Raw genomic sequence first — 17,676 nt, 5'->3', positions numbered from 1 at the left:
CAGATATCCGCCTGCCTGTTCGGCCTCTTACCATTTACACATGGACCTACGTGCCTATCTGTGCCAGTGTCCCTCGGTATGAGCAGATATGTACAATGTAAACTTTTAATGTGTTGTAATTGCCTTTATAGACTGAACCAATGGAGCAGTGGCTGGGAGGAAAAAGTGAAAATGAGTAGTGCAAAGCATACATTAGCAAAGTATGCACACGTGTGTTGGTTTGACACGAACTGTTCTCTGCAGTAGGTTTTGTGAATGTTTGTCTTCGAAGTCAAAATGGTGCAAGTAATTCCACTGTGCCAAGCCAACTTTTTTTAATGAACCTGTGTGTGAGTGTGTGTGTGCGTGGGGGGTGTGTGCTGTGTTGTGAATGTGCCCCTCTACTGTCTCCCTGTTGGGTTGTGTGAGACATGAGTCCTGTTGGTTAGGACAGATATTTGCTTCCTCTATACCTGTACTGTATTTATTACTAACTGTGGATTGTGTGATGTACATGTACGAAGACAGAGCAATGCCTTAAGCCTGCTGATGATCCACAAAGCATTAAAATATACACACTGGAACTATTTAAACACGACTGTTTGTTTTTGTTTTTTTTAAACTTTATTTTAAGAGTCTACAGTCAGCGGCTCTGTGAGACAGTATTAACGCAACGGTGCTTTAAGCTAAATGCTAACATCAGCATGCTAACATGCTTACAATGACAATGCTAACAATACATGCAATGTTGAATAGGTTTAAGTACAATTTCTTTGTAGTAGTTGTGATCACTACACTCATTAGGATTCATGAATGCCTCCACAAAATTTCAATGGCAGTAGCCATTATTTGAGATATTTCAGCCTCACTACAGACAGCGATGCTACATGCTTAGATTTATTTTTATAAACACTAGTGCCCCTGAATGAAAAGGTTGAGGGGACCAGATGGATATTAACAAGCTCAGTTGTGTTTTCCAAAGATTTCTTTTAACATTAATTATACAAGACGCAGGGGCAAACTGACTGAACTAGGAGATTATTAAACAGTATTAAGGCTTTGAAATTAGCGCAGGAGATTCAGTATCAAGTGTCTAATCTGTTTAGGTAATGTGAATCTTCTGTGAACTGTGAACTGCTTATATTTAGTGTTTAACTTTAAAGTTACGAAAAACAATAAATAAGAATCAAAAGATCCAGAGGCATTGAATAACAGCATAAAAGACGTGCAACTGGTTGCTTTAAAGGAAAAGTTGGTACTGATGTTCAAACTTTTAAAACAGAATAGTACTTTAAATATAAGAGTAGTGTAAGTAGTAGTGATAAGAGTATAAGTAAAGTAAAAAAAACAAAACAAAAAAACCCCCCCACAATATTGATCAAACACAACAATTACACATTTGTCTGTTTTATTTATTGTAAGAAGGGGGAGGTGGGGGACAAGAAAAGAAGCATGTACAAATACTTTGATAATAAAAGACAAAATATTGCGGTTAAATTCTGTACTCATACCAAAAGTAAAAAGGCAACTTAAATCTAAGACGTACATTTTTACAAGGTGTAATATAGGACTACATGCAAAGATCAATTTAAATGTTTTAAGGTCTTGTATATAAAAAATAATACTATAGAGAGCCAGAATGATTTAATGATGTTCAAAGGAGCATTTAAGACTGATTAAACAAACATAGCCCTTTAAAAAATGAAATCAGTGGGACTTTTTTTTTTTCAAACATGGATTAAAATCTACATAAAAACTCAGTTTCCCCTGGTGGTGTGCTGTTAACCTCACATTAGTTGAAACAACACATTTCCAGGAAACTGCCTGTAGTGTCAGAAATGTGCAGAATTGTGCACACATGCATTTCATCTTTACACAGGAAAAGTGCCAACGGCTGGAAATAAAACCAAAAGTAGAAAAGAAACCATTCTCATAAGTAGCTAGGTTAGGTTTTGGTTGCTGTATTAGTTGCATTACTTTCCCTCCTTTCTTTTCCAAAGGCACTAAAACAAAAGCTATCAAGGACTTTTTTGATAACAGTGTAATCCAGACAGCACCCCCGACAGTCCTTAAACTTTGCCCTGAACTTGATACAAACATCGAAATGTAGTAAGATCAGAAATGTAAACATGTTAGACCAGGACCAGACTCAGGAGTGGGGGAAGTGTTTGGAGCGTGGAGTGATGGACAGATAAGAAGAGGGGAAATGTAGCAAAAAGATAAAAGAGCACATAGTTTTCATTCACAATTCAATTTTTTCTCCCCCCCCTCAATTCAAAATCAGCAGGACTGATGATTGTTGGGTGAGGGTTCATGTTTTGGTAACAAAAGCTCTCCAAATGAGTCAAAATGGAAACCAGCTTACACTTATTTTTCCCTTGATGTTTTCCCTTTCGCTCCAGGTCTTCTCCTCATACTCAACACTGTATGTTGGATAAGACTCCATCTGCAGGTGTGGACTGTGACAAGAAACCAGCCTTGTCCAAATAGATTAATTAAACAGGAACACCCGTCTACATCAGCCCAAATGTACTAACAATAACTCTAATCAGAGCCGTTGTGAATAATCAGAATCACAGGGTGAGAAAAGGTTTCAAAGCACAGATGAATTTCACATTCTCAAAGACACGAGGGCAGACATAAACAGCGGGACAGTCAGTGATGAGTCGCTGCCAGCAGCCTCATCAATTCAGGCACTGCATGAAGGTTAACGGGCGCCTGATACAGGGGGTCAAAAGACTGAATAAAGGCTTAACATGCAGAGACAAACAGGCCCCAAACTAAATGAATATATGGCTGTGTAACAGAATAGTTAGCGGTTTAACAAGCGAGCGATATGCTTTTATTGCATTTTATAAACTTTTTGGCTCTGTCTCCTCTATTGAACCAACGACCACTTAACGACCAATCATCCTGCGTCTCTACACAACAAGCACACGGCCGCCTCAAGTGACAAAAACGTGCAACGTCTGCATTGAACTTTGGGGTCTGTGTGTGTTGGTGAAGTCTGTCACGCACACACACACACACACACACATCAATCTCAATTGAGGACCAAGGTGCAATTACAACATTTTCTCACATATTCAGTAAGCAGTTCTACCTTTACTGTAGTAGGTTCAGACAAACATAAATCAAATACTGAAACAATAAAAGGAAACCACTGTGTCAGGCCCGCTGTCATCTAAGCTATTGTCAGTGCTCAGCTTAGAGATTTTTAAAAAGAGCATTACAAATCGGCCAAAACCTGAAAACGGTACAAATCACAGATCTGAGGCTAACGTCGGCTCATGTGTCTCATTAAAAATATGAATGCATTTTCTTTTTTTAGTCGTGTGTAGTTCCATTTTAGTTGAGTTAAAGGCAACTTTCAGTCTCACCAGCAGGTGGCATCAACGGATGCGCTCCAGTCCTGAGGTGGGCACAAATAAAGTTTTGGGTTTTGAAATGAGGATAATATTCAGTCAAGTTACGCGTGACATACTGTGAGGTTCGAATTGACCTCTACAGTCTGAAAACTGACTGTTAAGTTGGTGACCACCTGAGTTTTAAACTGACTGCAGTCACATAGAAACGATGGCATAAATGTGTCACCCCAGTCATCAGATTTAATACAAATTGTCTTTATCAGTAACGTGTGATAAAAGAAAAATATTGCTTATAAATGTGTCATAAGTTAGTCCTCAAGAAATGTTTCCGACTGCCGGATAGCGAGTAATGACATTTTGTGTCCATCTTAGACCCTTTAACCTCTGAGTGGAACAGGCTGATATTCTGCTCTGGACTTTGACATGTGACCATCTGCTCCAGAACTCCAGATGACAAAAAGTGCTCGTTGGTGATCGTGGCGCTGGAGCTGAAGGTGAAAATGAATATTCTGCGGACCATCCCTTGGCTTCACTTTCCTCCCTCTCTACTAATTCTACTCGCCCTCTCCTCCTCCTCTCCGTCAGTCTCCTCCTCGGCTCCCTTGCTCTGTTTTTATTAGTGTGGTAGCGGAACGAGGACCTCAACGTAGTTGAGAGGGAAGAATCCCGACTGGCCGTTCAGCATTCCCTCGTACCAGTTCTCGTCGATCTGATTGGTCAGGGTGATGATGTCGCCCTCGCGGAAGCCCAGCTCTCCCTCGTTCTCTGGATCAAAGTCGTACAGCGCCTTACAGCTCGGCTGCTCCGGGGCTGACGAAACACAAGGAGTAAACGAATGAGTGAAAATGAGAAGATGAGAAAATTCAGGATGCTCTCTGACAGCATGAAGGACCACAGCAGTACCAGTTTCACAAAAAGGTTGTCACACTGCACATACTTACCATACACTATAGCTCATACTGGTTAATATATGTTAGAACAACATTAACATGTGCTACAGTTAACATTGCAAAAGAGCCAAGGATTGCTGACAAGTCATATCTTTGACTAAAAACCACAACATCCTATGACGCCGTGTTTCTGTATAACTGTCCTCCTCCGTTATCCATCATTTCCTCCTTCTATCTCTTTCGCTGTGACCTCACATAAATCAGCAGAGTGAGAGTGGGGCTCCACACACAGACAAACTAGGCTTTTTGTCTACCAACAATTTTCTCATTGTATCAAATTCACCCAACAGAGTGCTGGGCAGGCTCGAGATGGGGAAAGCTTTGGTCACTCATTCTGTGTGTTTTACTCTGTACTGTATCAATTTACAGGGGCCGCAAAGGTTATGTAAACCATTTCATAGAATTAATTTGGAAGCAACAATAACAAACATTTCTCTGTAGTCAGGTTATACTTGAATAAATGTCTTTAAGTGGGAATCTGCAGGATTATAAACTGTGAAAATACTGCTAATTAGCCAGTAAGCCAGCACGACACACTTTTCCATCAGAGCTTTTGATATTGATGTAGTTACTGTGAAAAGAACTGAAACCGGCCATATCCAGTTATGATAACAAGGTCAAAACATAGATGAATAAACACAATCTTGAGCAATTATTGATGGTGCTACTTTAAAACAATTTTTGGCCACTTGGAGGCAATGGGAACAAGCCCTGATCAACATGTTATGCCTTGGTCACACTATGTGACTTTCAAAGTCATCAGATCTCTGTCCTGTTACACAACTTTTTACACTACACAAGTTTCTGTCTTGTGATCTGGAGCCTTACAGTCATGGCTTACCAGACTACATGACTGATCAGTGACAGTGGGTCACGAATTACAAGATCACGCACGCTAGACGGGGCACGGGAATGATGCCGCCCAAGCAGTCCAAGTTGTTTGTGCACTGAGCGCATGAAACAACAAGGGAGTAAAAGAAAAGTATATGAGTGAGGATGGACTAGGATGCATGGACAGCAAGGATTATTTTTGCACTGAAATGTGTCACTTCCTGTTTGTTTTGTGGATCAGCAAGGATGACACCGTTACAAATATTGAAAACTTTTGTGTGTATTCTGATAAAAACTATGAGCTATTAATGTGCCTGCTCCACACTAATAGATGGATGATAAGACTGTGTTTAAAGAGCTACTGCAGATAATAGCAAAGGACCATCTGCTCTCATTGGCTGTAGCTCGGTCCTGACCAGATATTTAGCCTGCTATCCAGTGCACGTCGCGGAGCTGTTGGATTGCGTCCTTTAAAAGTTCACACGTACCGACCATTGTTCGTGAAAGTACGTGCTGATCTGCCTCTGATTTGAAGCTTTCTGTTGTGCATTTTGAAACAAAAAGGGTGGTCTGAAAGTTTGTTATTTAGGAACATCCTGACTGTTCTTTAAGGGTGTGTTAATGACTGCATTTTGAATCAACTGAAGACTCAGTCAGTGGCTGCAGAGGTGTTAGCAACTTTTAGTAAGTCAGGCTGCGGTATGTAAAGCACAGGATGTGGATTTCATACCACAAACAAACAAACAACAAACAACACATACATGCTGTTAAACTACTAATGCGTTATAGACCAGTGTGTTGAATCTGTGAGAAGCAACTTTTATGGTGCTTCCTACACTTCACACCAGAAGCTGTGCAGGCACACTGCACCATTTCAACACCACAAAAACTGTGACGGGGAAAAATGGCCCACACTATCTGTGACTCACGCAATCTGGGTTTCCGAAAGGACAATCTGGCCAAGTGAAAAGACGGCTCTGATGATGTCACAGGAAAGAGGAACAAGGTCAGTTGGAGAAAGGCCGGCCAGATGACAGGGCAGGCCACACACACACACACACACGAACAGACATCCATTTTCTCATTGTCAACGGCTGAGTTGAGAGTCAAACATTCAGTGCATGCCACCATTTACAACGCCTCAATCACACCACAGGAAAAAGTGAGACAAACTGGATTTGAGACAAACTGGATTTGTTTCACATATTTCTGCTCAGTGGTACTGATTGGTTGCAGCTCTTGAGCAATCATGTTGGCAATGTGGAGAGTTTATTTTATGCACACACACACTACTTTGGCTTAGTCCATCGTGTGTGTGTGTGTCTGTGTAGAAACAGCTGGACATGGTGTTGTTGTTGCTGTAAAACAGCCCTTTTCCACAGCTCTTATGCTGCCCTTTTGTGTGGCTTAGAGACTGACATAACTGTAAGGATGAATATGAAATAATGCCAGAGAGAGATCATACTCATTTTCATCATACTCGTTTCTTACCTGAGTTGCGTGAAGGTGGCATTGCCATTGAGGTCGAGTAGCCGTTATTTGAATGGTTGTCCTCTCCAAAGTCAAAGATAGGTTTGGGTTTAGGTGTGTATTCACGTCTTGGTCGAGTCTGAGCATCGTTCATCCTATTAGAAAAAAAGATGATTTGATTTATGTTCCACATTTCCAAACCTACACAGTAAATCCAAAAATATTTAAGAAGTAACTGTGACTGAACCAGTCTTTGAAAGCTGCACAGTCAGATGCACTATGCAGTATGTTGGTATGTGTGTGCATCAGGTTTCATGACTGCACCTGTCCTTGAGTTTGTCGGAAAGTTCCTCCAGCACCTGCACAGCCTGTCTGTGGTACTGCACCTGGGACTCCACAAGAGACGTGAGCTGGCTCACCTGCTCTATCTACACACACGCACACGCACACGCACACACACACACACACACACCAAAATCATTTTTCTTAAATAACTGTATTTGTCATCCACATAGATAAACATTTCCACATTCAGAACATTAATAACAGTTCATAAAAGACCAAGTGACAGCATGTGGTCACATCCTGCACCTTGGAGGATGGATTATCTAGTCGCTAATGTGTAATAAATAATGTACATGTTTATACAATAATCTTAACTCTTGATTGGCTTTGAGCATTCAAACTCATCTAAGGACTGTAAGTAGACCTTGAGTTTAAATTATTTACAGGTCCAAAGGTCAAAAATGATCTTTCACTCTCAAATTTATGACAAAGTGTTTCAATAGTAATGGGGAACAACATAAAAGAGGCTGACGCAAGAGAAATAACAGGACGTTTGCAACGGACAGACTTCCTCCTAGTAGCACTGGTCATATTCACACAGTCAACATTATCAGTAGCCCCTCAACTGCTGTGCTATAAATGCTCCAAGCCATTTTGTTCTGAACACCTTCAGTTATGTACAGGGCAAACAAATGCTGGAATTCCCCAACCCAAATAGTAATAAATGTTATAAGTGATTGAATGCAGGTATTTAAAGATGTGTTCATTTTCGGTGTTATTGTGCTGAACAGGTGTGTTTCATTGCTCTTCGTAGGTGTAACTATAGGTGTGTTTGTCTTGTGGGTGTGTGTTGGACAGAGGCCATCTAATGTGAAAGTGAAGCTCGATGATGAAGAACCCGATGAAATGTTCTCACACGATACATCACCACAAGACCAAGGCTAAAAATAACTGCAATTACCCTTTGAAATGTTTTTCATTAATATACGCATACTTGCTACATTACAGACAGGATTTTATTGATTTTTCTATTGCTGTAAGGACCTTGCAATCAATATTTTTAGATCTAAGGCATGCAAACATGTGCTGACAGTGGAAACAAGTATGGCTAACATGAGAAGACAAGTTTGTAGCTGAGGAAAGGAATAAGAAAAGTAACCCCAAACTTTAAGCCATATATTATTTTAAAGAGGGGCTTCAGTGTCAAATCATGCTTAAAATTATGCTGCAGAGGACAGACACTGACGCCACAAACTGAAGACTAATAAATCAGTCCTTACATCAGTCTCCAGCAGGTTGTACATGCTGTTCTCGGCCACTTCCTTTGACTCATGAAACTTCTCCAGGGCCTGTCGAACCTCCTCATCTGGGATCTTGCCCTGACGCTTTTTCTTGTAATCATAGTCCAGGCGACGGCCTTCCAGCTTCTTCAGGTGGTGCTGAGGTGGTAAAAGCCATAGTTAGTGTAGGAGGGGGCACAGAGGAGATCACTATGTTGCATTAAATGAAATTTGACAGTTTGAGGAAATAATGATAAGAGGTTTGAAGGGTTTTCCTCTCATGTTGCACAATACGGGAGATTGACCAACAGTGAAACAGCATGTCAGTGTACCTGTATCTCTCTGAGGTCCTTATCACAGAGCCCTTGCAATGGATCGATGAAGTTCTGTTTAACATCGATATCTAGAGAGTCTTTGACTTCTGCCATTCTCTTCATGGCTTCTCCAACATCTACTAGTGCTCCACCTGAGCCACACAGACACAGATTAAAAGCTCAGTGACATCAGATTTATATTTTAACACCAAAGAGTTATATCACCATCAGACCACAGATAAAGAAACGCATAGTATCTAAAAAAAACACAGGACACAAATAGACAGTCAAACAGCATTTCATAAGCACTGTAAGCAGTTTGGGTGCAATGTATAAGTCAGTATTTTAGGTATACTCCACATACACACAAGCACAACCACACAATATCTCAAAATAACAAACCTCAACATTCCTCTGTCAGGAATGTACTATCCTAAACCACAAAACACACACACGGAATCACACACAACCTACCAAAGTTAGTGTCCTCTCCGAGTTCCCGTCCGTACTTGCCCATGCACTCCCCCAGCAGCCCCTCAGCCTGAGGGTAGCCTGGATTTTTCACCTGACCACGTATCTTGGACATGGTGTTCAGCATGGACAGTTTGGCCCGTGATGCTGCAGACGAGAGACGAAACTAACTTAATCAAAGAGTTCACACATTTTAAATAAACACGTGAAAACAGGTTTTCTTCTCACCTGGGTTGGGCTGAAGGTACTCTGATGTTTTGGAGATGACCTCCACTACTGCTTTACTGGTCACATCTACTTTCTACAAAACACAGCAAACACACAGTGTACAGCAGAGCTAGTATAGTCATAGAAAACAAAACAGTTACAGGCAAAGGAGTTATTTGCATATATTTGCCTTGTTGACTGCTATCGTCCAATCTGCAGCCAGATCACATTCACATATGGCAGTGGCCAATGTTTTTCTGTTGGGTTGCATAATTTTTGCACTGGCATATTCATGAGTTATTGGCTTTTGACATCTTTGCTGTCAGTTTGTAAGGCTATGTAAGTACCTCTCTTTTTCATGTGAAAGAAAGGTATATTAAATGGCCACTTCATACATTTGTATGATTGAAATGGTGCTCTTTCGAGACAGTTTAATGAAGGGGTGAATGACTAAAAACTGTTTTTTTTTCTATAATGAAGTTTCACACACAAAGAAAAAAGAGCAGCACAACAACAAAAACAAAAACAAAACATCAGTTTCAGCATCGGCCAAATTGTGTTTTTAAACATCTGTACAAAAATGTAAACTAGGGCCCAGTGTGGCATCTACAAATTGCTTGTTTTATCTGCCCAAAATGTAAAAAAAAAAAAAAAAAAGTAAAATAACATGTTCAGTTTATTATCGCATTTGAAAAAGCAATTCACCTTTAAGAGTCTGGAAACTATGTATTGTGGCATTTTTGCTTTAAAAAATGAGAATTATCAAGAGGTATTGATTATCACAATGTTGCTGATTGATTTTCTGTGGAACTACCTGACTTATCATTCTAACTATAATGTAAACCTAATGGCAATGAGTTATTGTTGTCATCCACAGAGCCTGAAGTGCTTTATAAACTTTGTGGCTTTCTAAACCAACAGAGGATGATGTAATGCTTTAAATGAGGTGTAAACATCAACAACTGAAACCCCACAGGCTTCCATCCACGCCTACAGCTTTGGCCAAAGATGTTTCTCTTTAAGACAACAGAAAGATGCTTCTCTTACCCGCTCCAAGTCTCTGAAGTCATCGTCTAGTTTAGTTCCTTCAGCACCTCCGACTTTCTCACTTACCATCTAGAGTGAGACAGAAAGAGAGGGAGAGAGGAGAAAGGGGGAGGAAAGGCAGAAAGAGTGCAAATGAACTAATGCTGCTCATACGGTTTTGATTTGAGTGAGGATCAAGCCAACACTCATCTCAAATTTAATCATTCACATGCCTGCTTTGTGAAGAAAATGCCATAGTGAAAAGTTCATTTAGAAATATGCATGTGGAGCACACCAGTTCATCCCGTGTTGTACAGATAACAACATATGAATTCAGAACAACAGATAACAGCGTAGCGAAGAAAAACAACAGCACAAACCGTGTTATGCAATCCCTTTTGTTTACACTTAGCAGGATGAAAAAAAAACAACAACTTTGGACAAGCTAATTCCATAACTTCTCTTTCAATCAAGAAAATATGCTACAACTTAAGTAGACTAAAACATGTTGATTGCAAGCATATGTATTTCCAAACGAGATCTGTCAGCATGTTTTCAGGCCACAGACAAAAGCCAATAAATGGAAAACAGTCCCTTTCCTGTGCATGCACGGTACATGTGTTTTTGAACATCCTTCGTGGCTAATTCCTTAAATTAGAAGCAGGGTTTGCAAGGTACTTCAAACCTTGACTGCTGTGACCATGAGCTACATGGTTCCCTATCTGAGTATCTCAAAGTGGAATGGGCAGAAAATAACTCCAATCACAACCAGTATGATAATGAAAATGGCAACAGTCCTTTGTTGCAGATTAACATTTAGACCTATTATTTTGCAAGGACAAAAGTGATCCACACGGACTACTTTCTCTTTTGTTTTGACTAAATTCCAGCCAGTCTTATTCAATACACTTTTGCAGTGATACAGTGTAATGAATCTGATATGGTCTTGTGCATTTCAGTTTTGAGGGAAGTTGAAGCAGCCTTGATGTTAATGTTTAATTATTTTGCCCTTCAGTGTTAACAGCGTGAGCATTTCAAACATTCTGGAGAGTTAATGACACACTGCAAGAGAGGCCCAGAAAAAGAGGCGAGTAGTTTAGAAGTGCATTTTTAGATTTTTATTTTATTCTATACGACACAATAGTTGATGTCCCTGAAGACTTTGAGGTGGATGTTATAACTTTCTTATAGGGGACTTTTTTTATGTTTATGTCCTGCTCTATATTTTTTATCCCACTAGAGTAGATGTACGTGATTCATAGGTTCAAAAAATTACTAATGTATCTTATCTTATCTAGAGTCCTAAGTATCTACATTATATATATGACATAACATAAGGAAATGCATACTAGGTCTACTAATATGAGTTTTTAGCCAACTGTGTAGTTGTACAGAGGCCCTGTATAACTCAGCACAATGCTCCTGACACCTTTACAGATTCACCACATGACCTTTTCACATATGTAAATATATACAATCCTTTGAACAAGATGCCATTTTCCTTTCCTTAATCAAATTCACTTATCTGTGACAGAGCGTCAGCCGTATGAGTCACTGCCTTCATGACTCAAACTACCGTTGGTGACCTTTTAGGGATTACTGGAATTCCCAAGACTTTTGTGTCTGAAGGAAATCCTCCTTCACACGGGTGTGTCAGCAGTAAAGTTTGGGATGTAGTCACAAAGTTCAGCATCACAGCCTTAATTTAAACAATTGTTTCTCTATTTAGTGTTCTAACAAAAGGGTTGGGTTTAAAAATTAAATACGTAGTGGTTACTGCTCCCCCTCAGCAGCAGCAGCTGCCAGACTGTTGTTAAACAGTCAGGGATCTTCAAGTCATACTGCAGAATCTCTGCTGTGTGCAGAAAGCACATGACAGGGGGCCTTGGGGGATTCAGGTCAGAAGTAAAGATACAGCCTCAACTCTCAGCCTACTCAGCATTTGACTCCCTGCGTCTGAAGAAATATTGCAGTCTGCAGGACTAAAGTTTTCCTGTCTTATATTTTCTAGCACCCTAAACTTTTCTTTTAGATTTGAGGGATTTCTGCTCAGTAGAAAAGTGAATTTTGGGAGTATTTTGATAGCCACTGGGTGTTTTTTCTTCTTCTGTTAATGAAAACATCAGATTCTTGTGTCAGTGTAACATTACTATTTACATGCACACAGGCTTAAATGAATGGAGCCCAAAAACATCCACAAAAGGTTTCCTTGGGAAGTTTTGGTATAAACACGCATAGAGCTACACAAAGGGATCAGTCTTAAACAGGTATCCTATTCATTATAATGACTGGGTATTTAAGCTACTGGCGGTAAGTTAAATGTCAGCTCATTAGCACAAAGCCTAGTTAAAGATCTAGTCTGGATCCACTGACTTGAAGGCTGGACCAGGCCCAAAATGCTGACCTACACAAAGGACTAAATACTAAATGAGTAGCCAGAGAAAGTTGAAAAGGGCAAACCACTATAAATGAGAAAACTCTTGTGTATTTACTGTAGCGTGACGTGTTAAAGGGTAAAAAGCAAAGCTGTTTTACAGATGCAACATTGTGTCTGTAAAACTAGGTCAGTGTGGTTGAAGATCAGACCTAGATATAAAAAGAGAGCTCTGTCATCAGAGTATCTGAACACCACGACCTCAAGAGGAAACGACCTTACTGTCATCAGATATAAAAAGGTGTGAGAGATTCAGCTGCCATTCTGGTCAAAAAAAAGGGATTCTTGACACATGAATGGAGCTTAAGTCAGTTCAAACAGGAAAACACTTTGATTCATTTTTTAAACCTCTTCCTCCATTCTTACTTCACTAAATGATGCCTCTTGGTGTCTGTGCTTTTAAAGGGTCGCTACACCAATTTTACACATTGGAGTGTGTTTACATGACGTGCATATGTGAAAAAAGTCATATAAAACTTTGTGCATCTCCATATGAAGCTGCATGTAATCTGATAAACTGCCTCCAGTGATGTCACTCAGTGGCTAAAAGGCATTGTGGGTAATGCAGGCGCCATGTTTTGAAAAGTAGTCCACTGGTCTGGCATTGCACGTCTATAACACTGTTGGACTCATTGTGGAATACATGATCAATCGATAAAGCCGAGCCAGAGATATCACCTTTTTTATTCTATGTATTCTTCTTCCTTTTCAAAACATGGCACCTACATTACCCATAATGCAATTTAGCCAGTGACATCACTGGGGACAATTTATCAGATTACATGCAGCTTCCACAAAAGGCTTTATACGTTAAACTCCCAAAGACCTGTAAACACACTTCAGTGGTTTTCACTTTAAATATTTTCCCACCTCCATCCAATGATTAGTTTCATTTTTAATCATTTGATTATGCCGATTGCTTTCACGATTAATAGCTTAGTTTATTAATGTAAAAGAAATTTGGAAAAATGTGCATAAAAATTTCCCAGAGCCCAAACTGATGTTGCGTCTTTTGTCCAACCAACTGTCCAAAACCGAATGACTCATCATTTACTATCATGAATAACAAAAAAAGGCAGGAAATCCTTACATTTAAGAAGCTGGAACCAACAAATGTTCAACAGTTTTGCTTGAAAATTGACTGAAACAATTAATCGATGACCAAAATAGTTGGCGATTATTTTTCTTTCAATCGACTAATCTTTCCAGCTCTACTTTCGGCTATTTATAGTAAATCAGAAAGCCTAAAACTACCATTACCCCCTTTAAACAGCTTATAACTGCAGTCTTTCAAGCGTTGCCAGCACCCGTTTATTGGCTCACTCTAGATTAAAACTAATAATTTCCAAGATTTAAATAGGAATTATTTTGCAGACTGGTTATCACTCCTTATTAGTACGACCTAATCCCAGATAAAGTCTGCACCAAACTCTAATCTACTTTTTAAATCACCAGCAGCCATTAACTAATCTGCCCTGATTGTACCGTGTCTTAATGCCCAATAACATAATTACCACGGTCGGCCAGAAACAGTAGAACCGCATCCAGACCACCTTCAGCCCTGCTCGTGAAACACAGCCCATTCATTTATTTCAACTGGACTGGTGCTAATGCTGAGGGCTTTGGCAAAACAACACAAGGTCTTGAAACACTTGTAGTGAAAATCGGTGCACAAATAAATTTGATAAACCAGAGAAATATTCCTGAATATCCTGTTGGATACTGTGTAAATCTGTCATCTTCATTGAGGATTAGCCATCACCCCCCACTGTCACACCTCAAACGTCTATGTGTCATCTTGTTTGTGCTCCAAAGAGTGTGGCATTTCAGGGTTTAACATTTTGTGAAGAGTAACTCCCAGAAAAACAAATAACAGGGAAGACAGACATTAAAAGAGAAAAACAAGGACGTGTGAGCTACAGGCCAGAGCAACCATTTCCATAGCCAACTTCCTGCATGCCTCCAGAGTAGAAAATCTAAGGTATGTCAAGAGTTATTGACTCTCAAGGAGTTTTGGCAAGTAAAGCAGCTGCATTGCAGTCAAATAAAGGGACAGCACACTCTCTTCCCACCTCACTTCCTTCCCTGCATCATTTCTTGGGTCACTTCAGGCACTACTCCACTTAATCCACTCCAAAACACCTTTACCAGTACAGTCGGTGCCAACAGTCCCAACATGACAGCTTCTAACTCGTGTTATTTTTCCTCAATCCAACAGGGATCTGACTCTGTTCCTGACAGGAAGCTGCTGCAGAAACCAAATGTCTTTCCTGCTTACATCAGCAGGGGTACGAAGAAAAAGAGACTCAAAAAAAATCCTTTTAACCGTCCCCACCCATGGCTAGAGAGAGCTGGCCAAAATTAAAAACATTCACACCAAGGTTAGGACAATATAAGACAGTAAGTCTATTATGTGTCCCTGTCTGGCAGAGGCATTTTGAGTCACTCCCCTCAAATGCCCTGATTATTGATCTGGCTGCCTAAACAAAAGACTGACAAAAAACACAGCTGGAAAACAGGTAACTGGGTCTTCACTCCAAATAAGCACTATTAAAACCTCATGTTCAGGTTATACTGCCACACAGATGCACAAGGTTTCTCTACAGGGGTCCAAAACTGCTGACTTTAATGTGTCACTGCTTGCTTGGTTTATATTTCACGACCTTTTCGTGCATTGTTTTTTACTCTAGGAGCTCTGAGTCAGCCGGAGAGCCCCTTAGGCAAACAGCGCTAGCTAATGTTTACCACAGGATGTATTTACTCAAATCTGAATTGCTGCACTGCCGGGAAAAGAAACTTACAAACACAAAATGTTAAATACACGAAAACAGTCATTAGCATGACACCATTATTAGCATTAGTTAGCTAAAGTTAGTCAACACTGGTTCCAACTAACGTTCAGGCAAACATGTCGGACAGATGCTCATTAACTTTAGCGCTAGTTAGCTGTAAAGTGCCAACTAATTAAAAGAACAAGGCCATTTTTATTGTTGACACAAGCCTTTCTAACATTAGCTTCCTGCCTGTCACAACACAAAGCGATATTAACCTTAACTTCGCCGACTATAAACCGCTAGCTACTAATGCTAAACGAGGCTAGCTGCTAACATGACAGTTGCTAGCTTAGAGAAAAGTTTTGCAAACCTGGCTGGCTTTATAAAACTGCTTCTTCAAGCCCGCTACAGACATCTTGAGGCCCGGTCGTCTTCCAACTTTCGACGGAGGTGAAAATAGGTCACGATATAACTAAAGTTAGCGACACAGTTTGTTAGAAAAAGGGGCCAGTGCAGAAAATGTTTAGGATGAATCATAGGACTGCACAGCCGTCACTCCAAGTCGGGACACGCCAACTGACCACGTCCACGTCGAGGGGGTGATTCTTCCCACTGTCACAGCAGATAACGGAGCGAAATGTGCTAAATCCACTAAAAATAACGATATTACGTCCCGAACTATAAAATCCAAACAGTCTCGGGCACACTTGTACGCCACACTGAGCTCCAAATCTGCACCAGCCACTTAGAAGAAATCAGTTTCCCGAGTTTACACAGCAGGCGCCAATGGATTCATGTGTGAGGGCACACCGCCCCCTGCTGGATGCAGCGGGGACACACCCGGCCGTCTGCTGCAGGACTCTTTACACAGGCCAGATGTTCCCATCTCAGACAACAACACACAAAGGAAGAGGCAGACTCACTGACTGTGGCCCCCAGCACCACGTCCCTGCAGGAGACACCACGTCCCTGCAGCAGAGGAGGCTGCACTCTCAGGACCGCAGTGTCAGGACACTACTTTAATACGTTTTGTTTTAGTTTAAAGGTTGATTCCACCCAAATACTACTTTCTCATTTATTATATATAGTTTTAAAGGTTGATTCCACCCAAATACTACTTTCTGACTCATTATATATAGTTTTAAAGGTTGATTCCACCTAAAACTACTTTCTGATTCATTATATATAGTTTTAAAGGTTGATTGAGAGAGAGAGAGAGAGAGAGAGAGAGAGAGAGAGAGATCTTTTTTCATGGAGCTGTTACATGTTAATGCCTGTGTTGTCTTATTCTTTGGTGAAAAAAATCCTCAGTGCAGTTTCTCCTCATCTCTGTTCTTCATTCAGTCTCTCCCGCACAGATATCTGTCTTATTGAGAGCTGTCGGTTTAATATGCAGAGACAGTGCAGGAAGAGGTCGGTAGAGTAGCTAAAAACTGTACTAACACATAAGTACTGTTACTTTCTAAAAACAAGTAGAAGGTAAAGGTAGTGATCAAAATAACTACTTAAAGTAGAGTATGAAAGTATTAGAAATGACTTGAGTCATGAGTAACTTCACAAACACCAAGCACACTGCTGTATTTTATTTGATGTGGATCTGACTGATCTGATTATTTCAACCACAGATGGTCTTCTTCAGGTGAAAATGTGCTTCTTTGGCTCTGATGCAGCATGCAATTTGCCAATTAACTAGTAACTAAAATTGTCAAAAGAATGTTGTTGAGTAAAAAGTGAAAAATGTGCGTTCAAAATGTAGTGGAGTGGAAGTAAAAAGTAGCATACAATTAAGATACTCAAGTAATGTACCTCAAAACTGCACTTAAGTACAGTACTTGAGTAGATGTACTTAGTTACATTTCATCATTGTATACTGCACTATTTACACTGTCACTGTTACCTGCCTCATCCCAGGTGCCTTTATTTATTTTAATAATGTATATAGAGGATCTACCTCATTATATTTATCATTCAACGTTCCTTTGGTTTTCATGATTTATTTTACAAGAAACAATCATGCAGACAAAGAACAAAGGGATCCTGCATCTTGCTCTGGTGAAAAAAAAAACATAGGCCCACCCAGGTGCATCATGGTCCTACTCCTATCCTTCCTATATAACCTCGGGTGCCCACAGTGTTACCAAAATTCCTAAATAAAACAAAACAAAATACTAACTAGACAAAACTAAACATGCTAAAAAAGGAAACAAATAACTAGCAGAAGAAAATGCGATCAAACTCTAATCTAAATAAAGCAAACATCGAGAATAATCAAACAAAAATGACTACT

The 17,676-nt window shown here is 40.1% G+C and overlaps 1 protein-coding gene across 1 annotated transcript; it reads right to left on the bottom strand.

Moving 5' to 3' along the window:
* Positions 1-1,370: 1,370 nt before the first annotated feature.
* sh3gl1b (SH3-domain GRB2-like 1b) lies at positions 1,371-16,124 on the bottom strand. Its single transcript, XM_073476125.1, has 9 exons — positions 15,760-16,124; positions 10,203-10,271; positions 9,177-9,249; positions 8,952-9,095; positions 8,496-8,629; positions 8,164-8,322; positions 6,923-7,026; positions 6,620-6,753; positions 1,371-4,157 (listed from the first exon to the last, which is right to left on the bottom strand). Exons 1-9 carry the CDS (start codon positions 15,802-15,804, stop codon positions 3,964-3,966), a joined length of 1,056 nt encoding a protein of 351 aa, XP_073332226.1. The 5' UTR covers positions 15,805-16,124; the 3' UTR covers positions 1,371-3,963.
* Positions 16,125-17,676: the final 1,552 nt, after the last annotated feature.

This window comes from Pagrus major, chromosome 11 (assembly GCF_040436345.1).
Source record: "Pagrus major chromosome 11, Pma_NU_1.0".
In the NCBI taxonomy this organism is placed as follows: Eukaryota; Metazoa; Chordata; class Actinopteri; order Spariformes; family Sparidae; genus Pagrus; species Pagrus major.
Note: the sequence above shows the minus strand (reverse complement) of the source record. Positions and strands in the feature narration are given on the sequence as shown.

Excerpts from the sequence above, each read along its gene's own strand:
- sh3gl1b (XM_073476125.1), bottom strand. The coding sequence starts at position 15,804 with ATGTCTGTAGCGGGCTTGAAGAAGCAGTTTTATAAAGCCAGCCAG. Across the intron at positions 10,272-15,759 it reads AGTTTTATAAAGCCAGCCAG|ATGGTAAGTGAGAAAGTCGG; the intron begins GTTTGCAAAACT and ends GTCTCACTCTAG. Across the intron at positions 8,630-8,951 it reads CGGAGAGGACACTAACTTTG|GTGGAGCACTAGTAGATGTT; the intron begins GTAGGTTGTGTG and ends TGTGTGGCTCAG.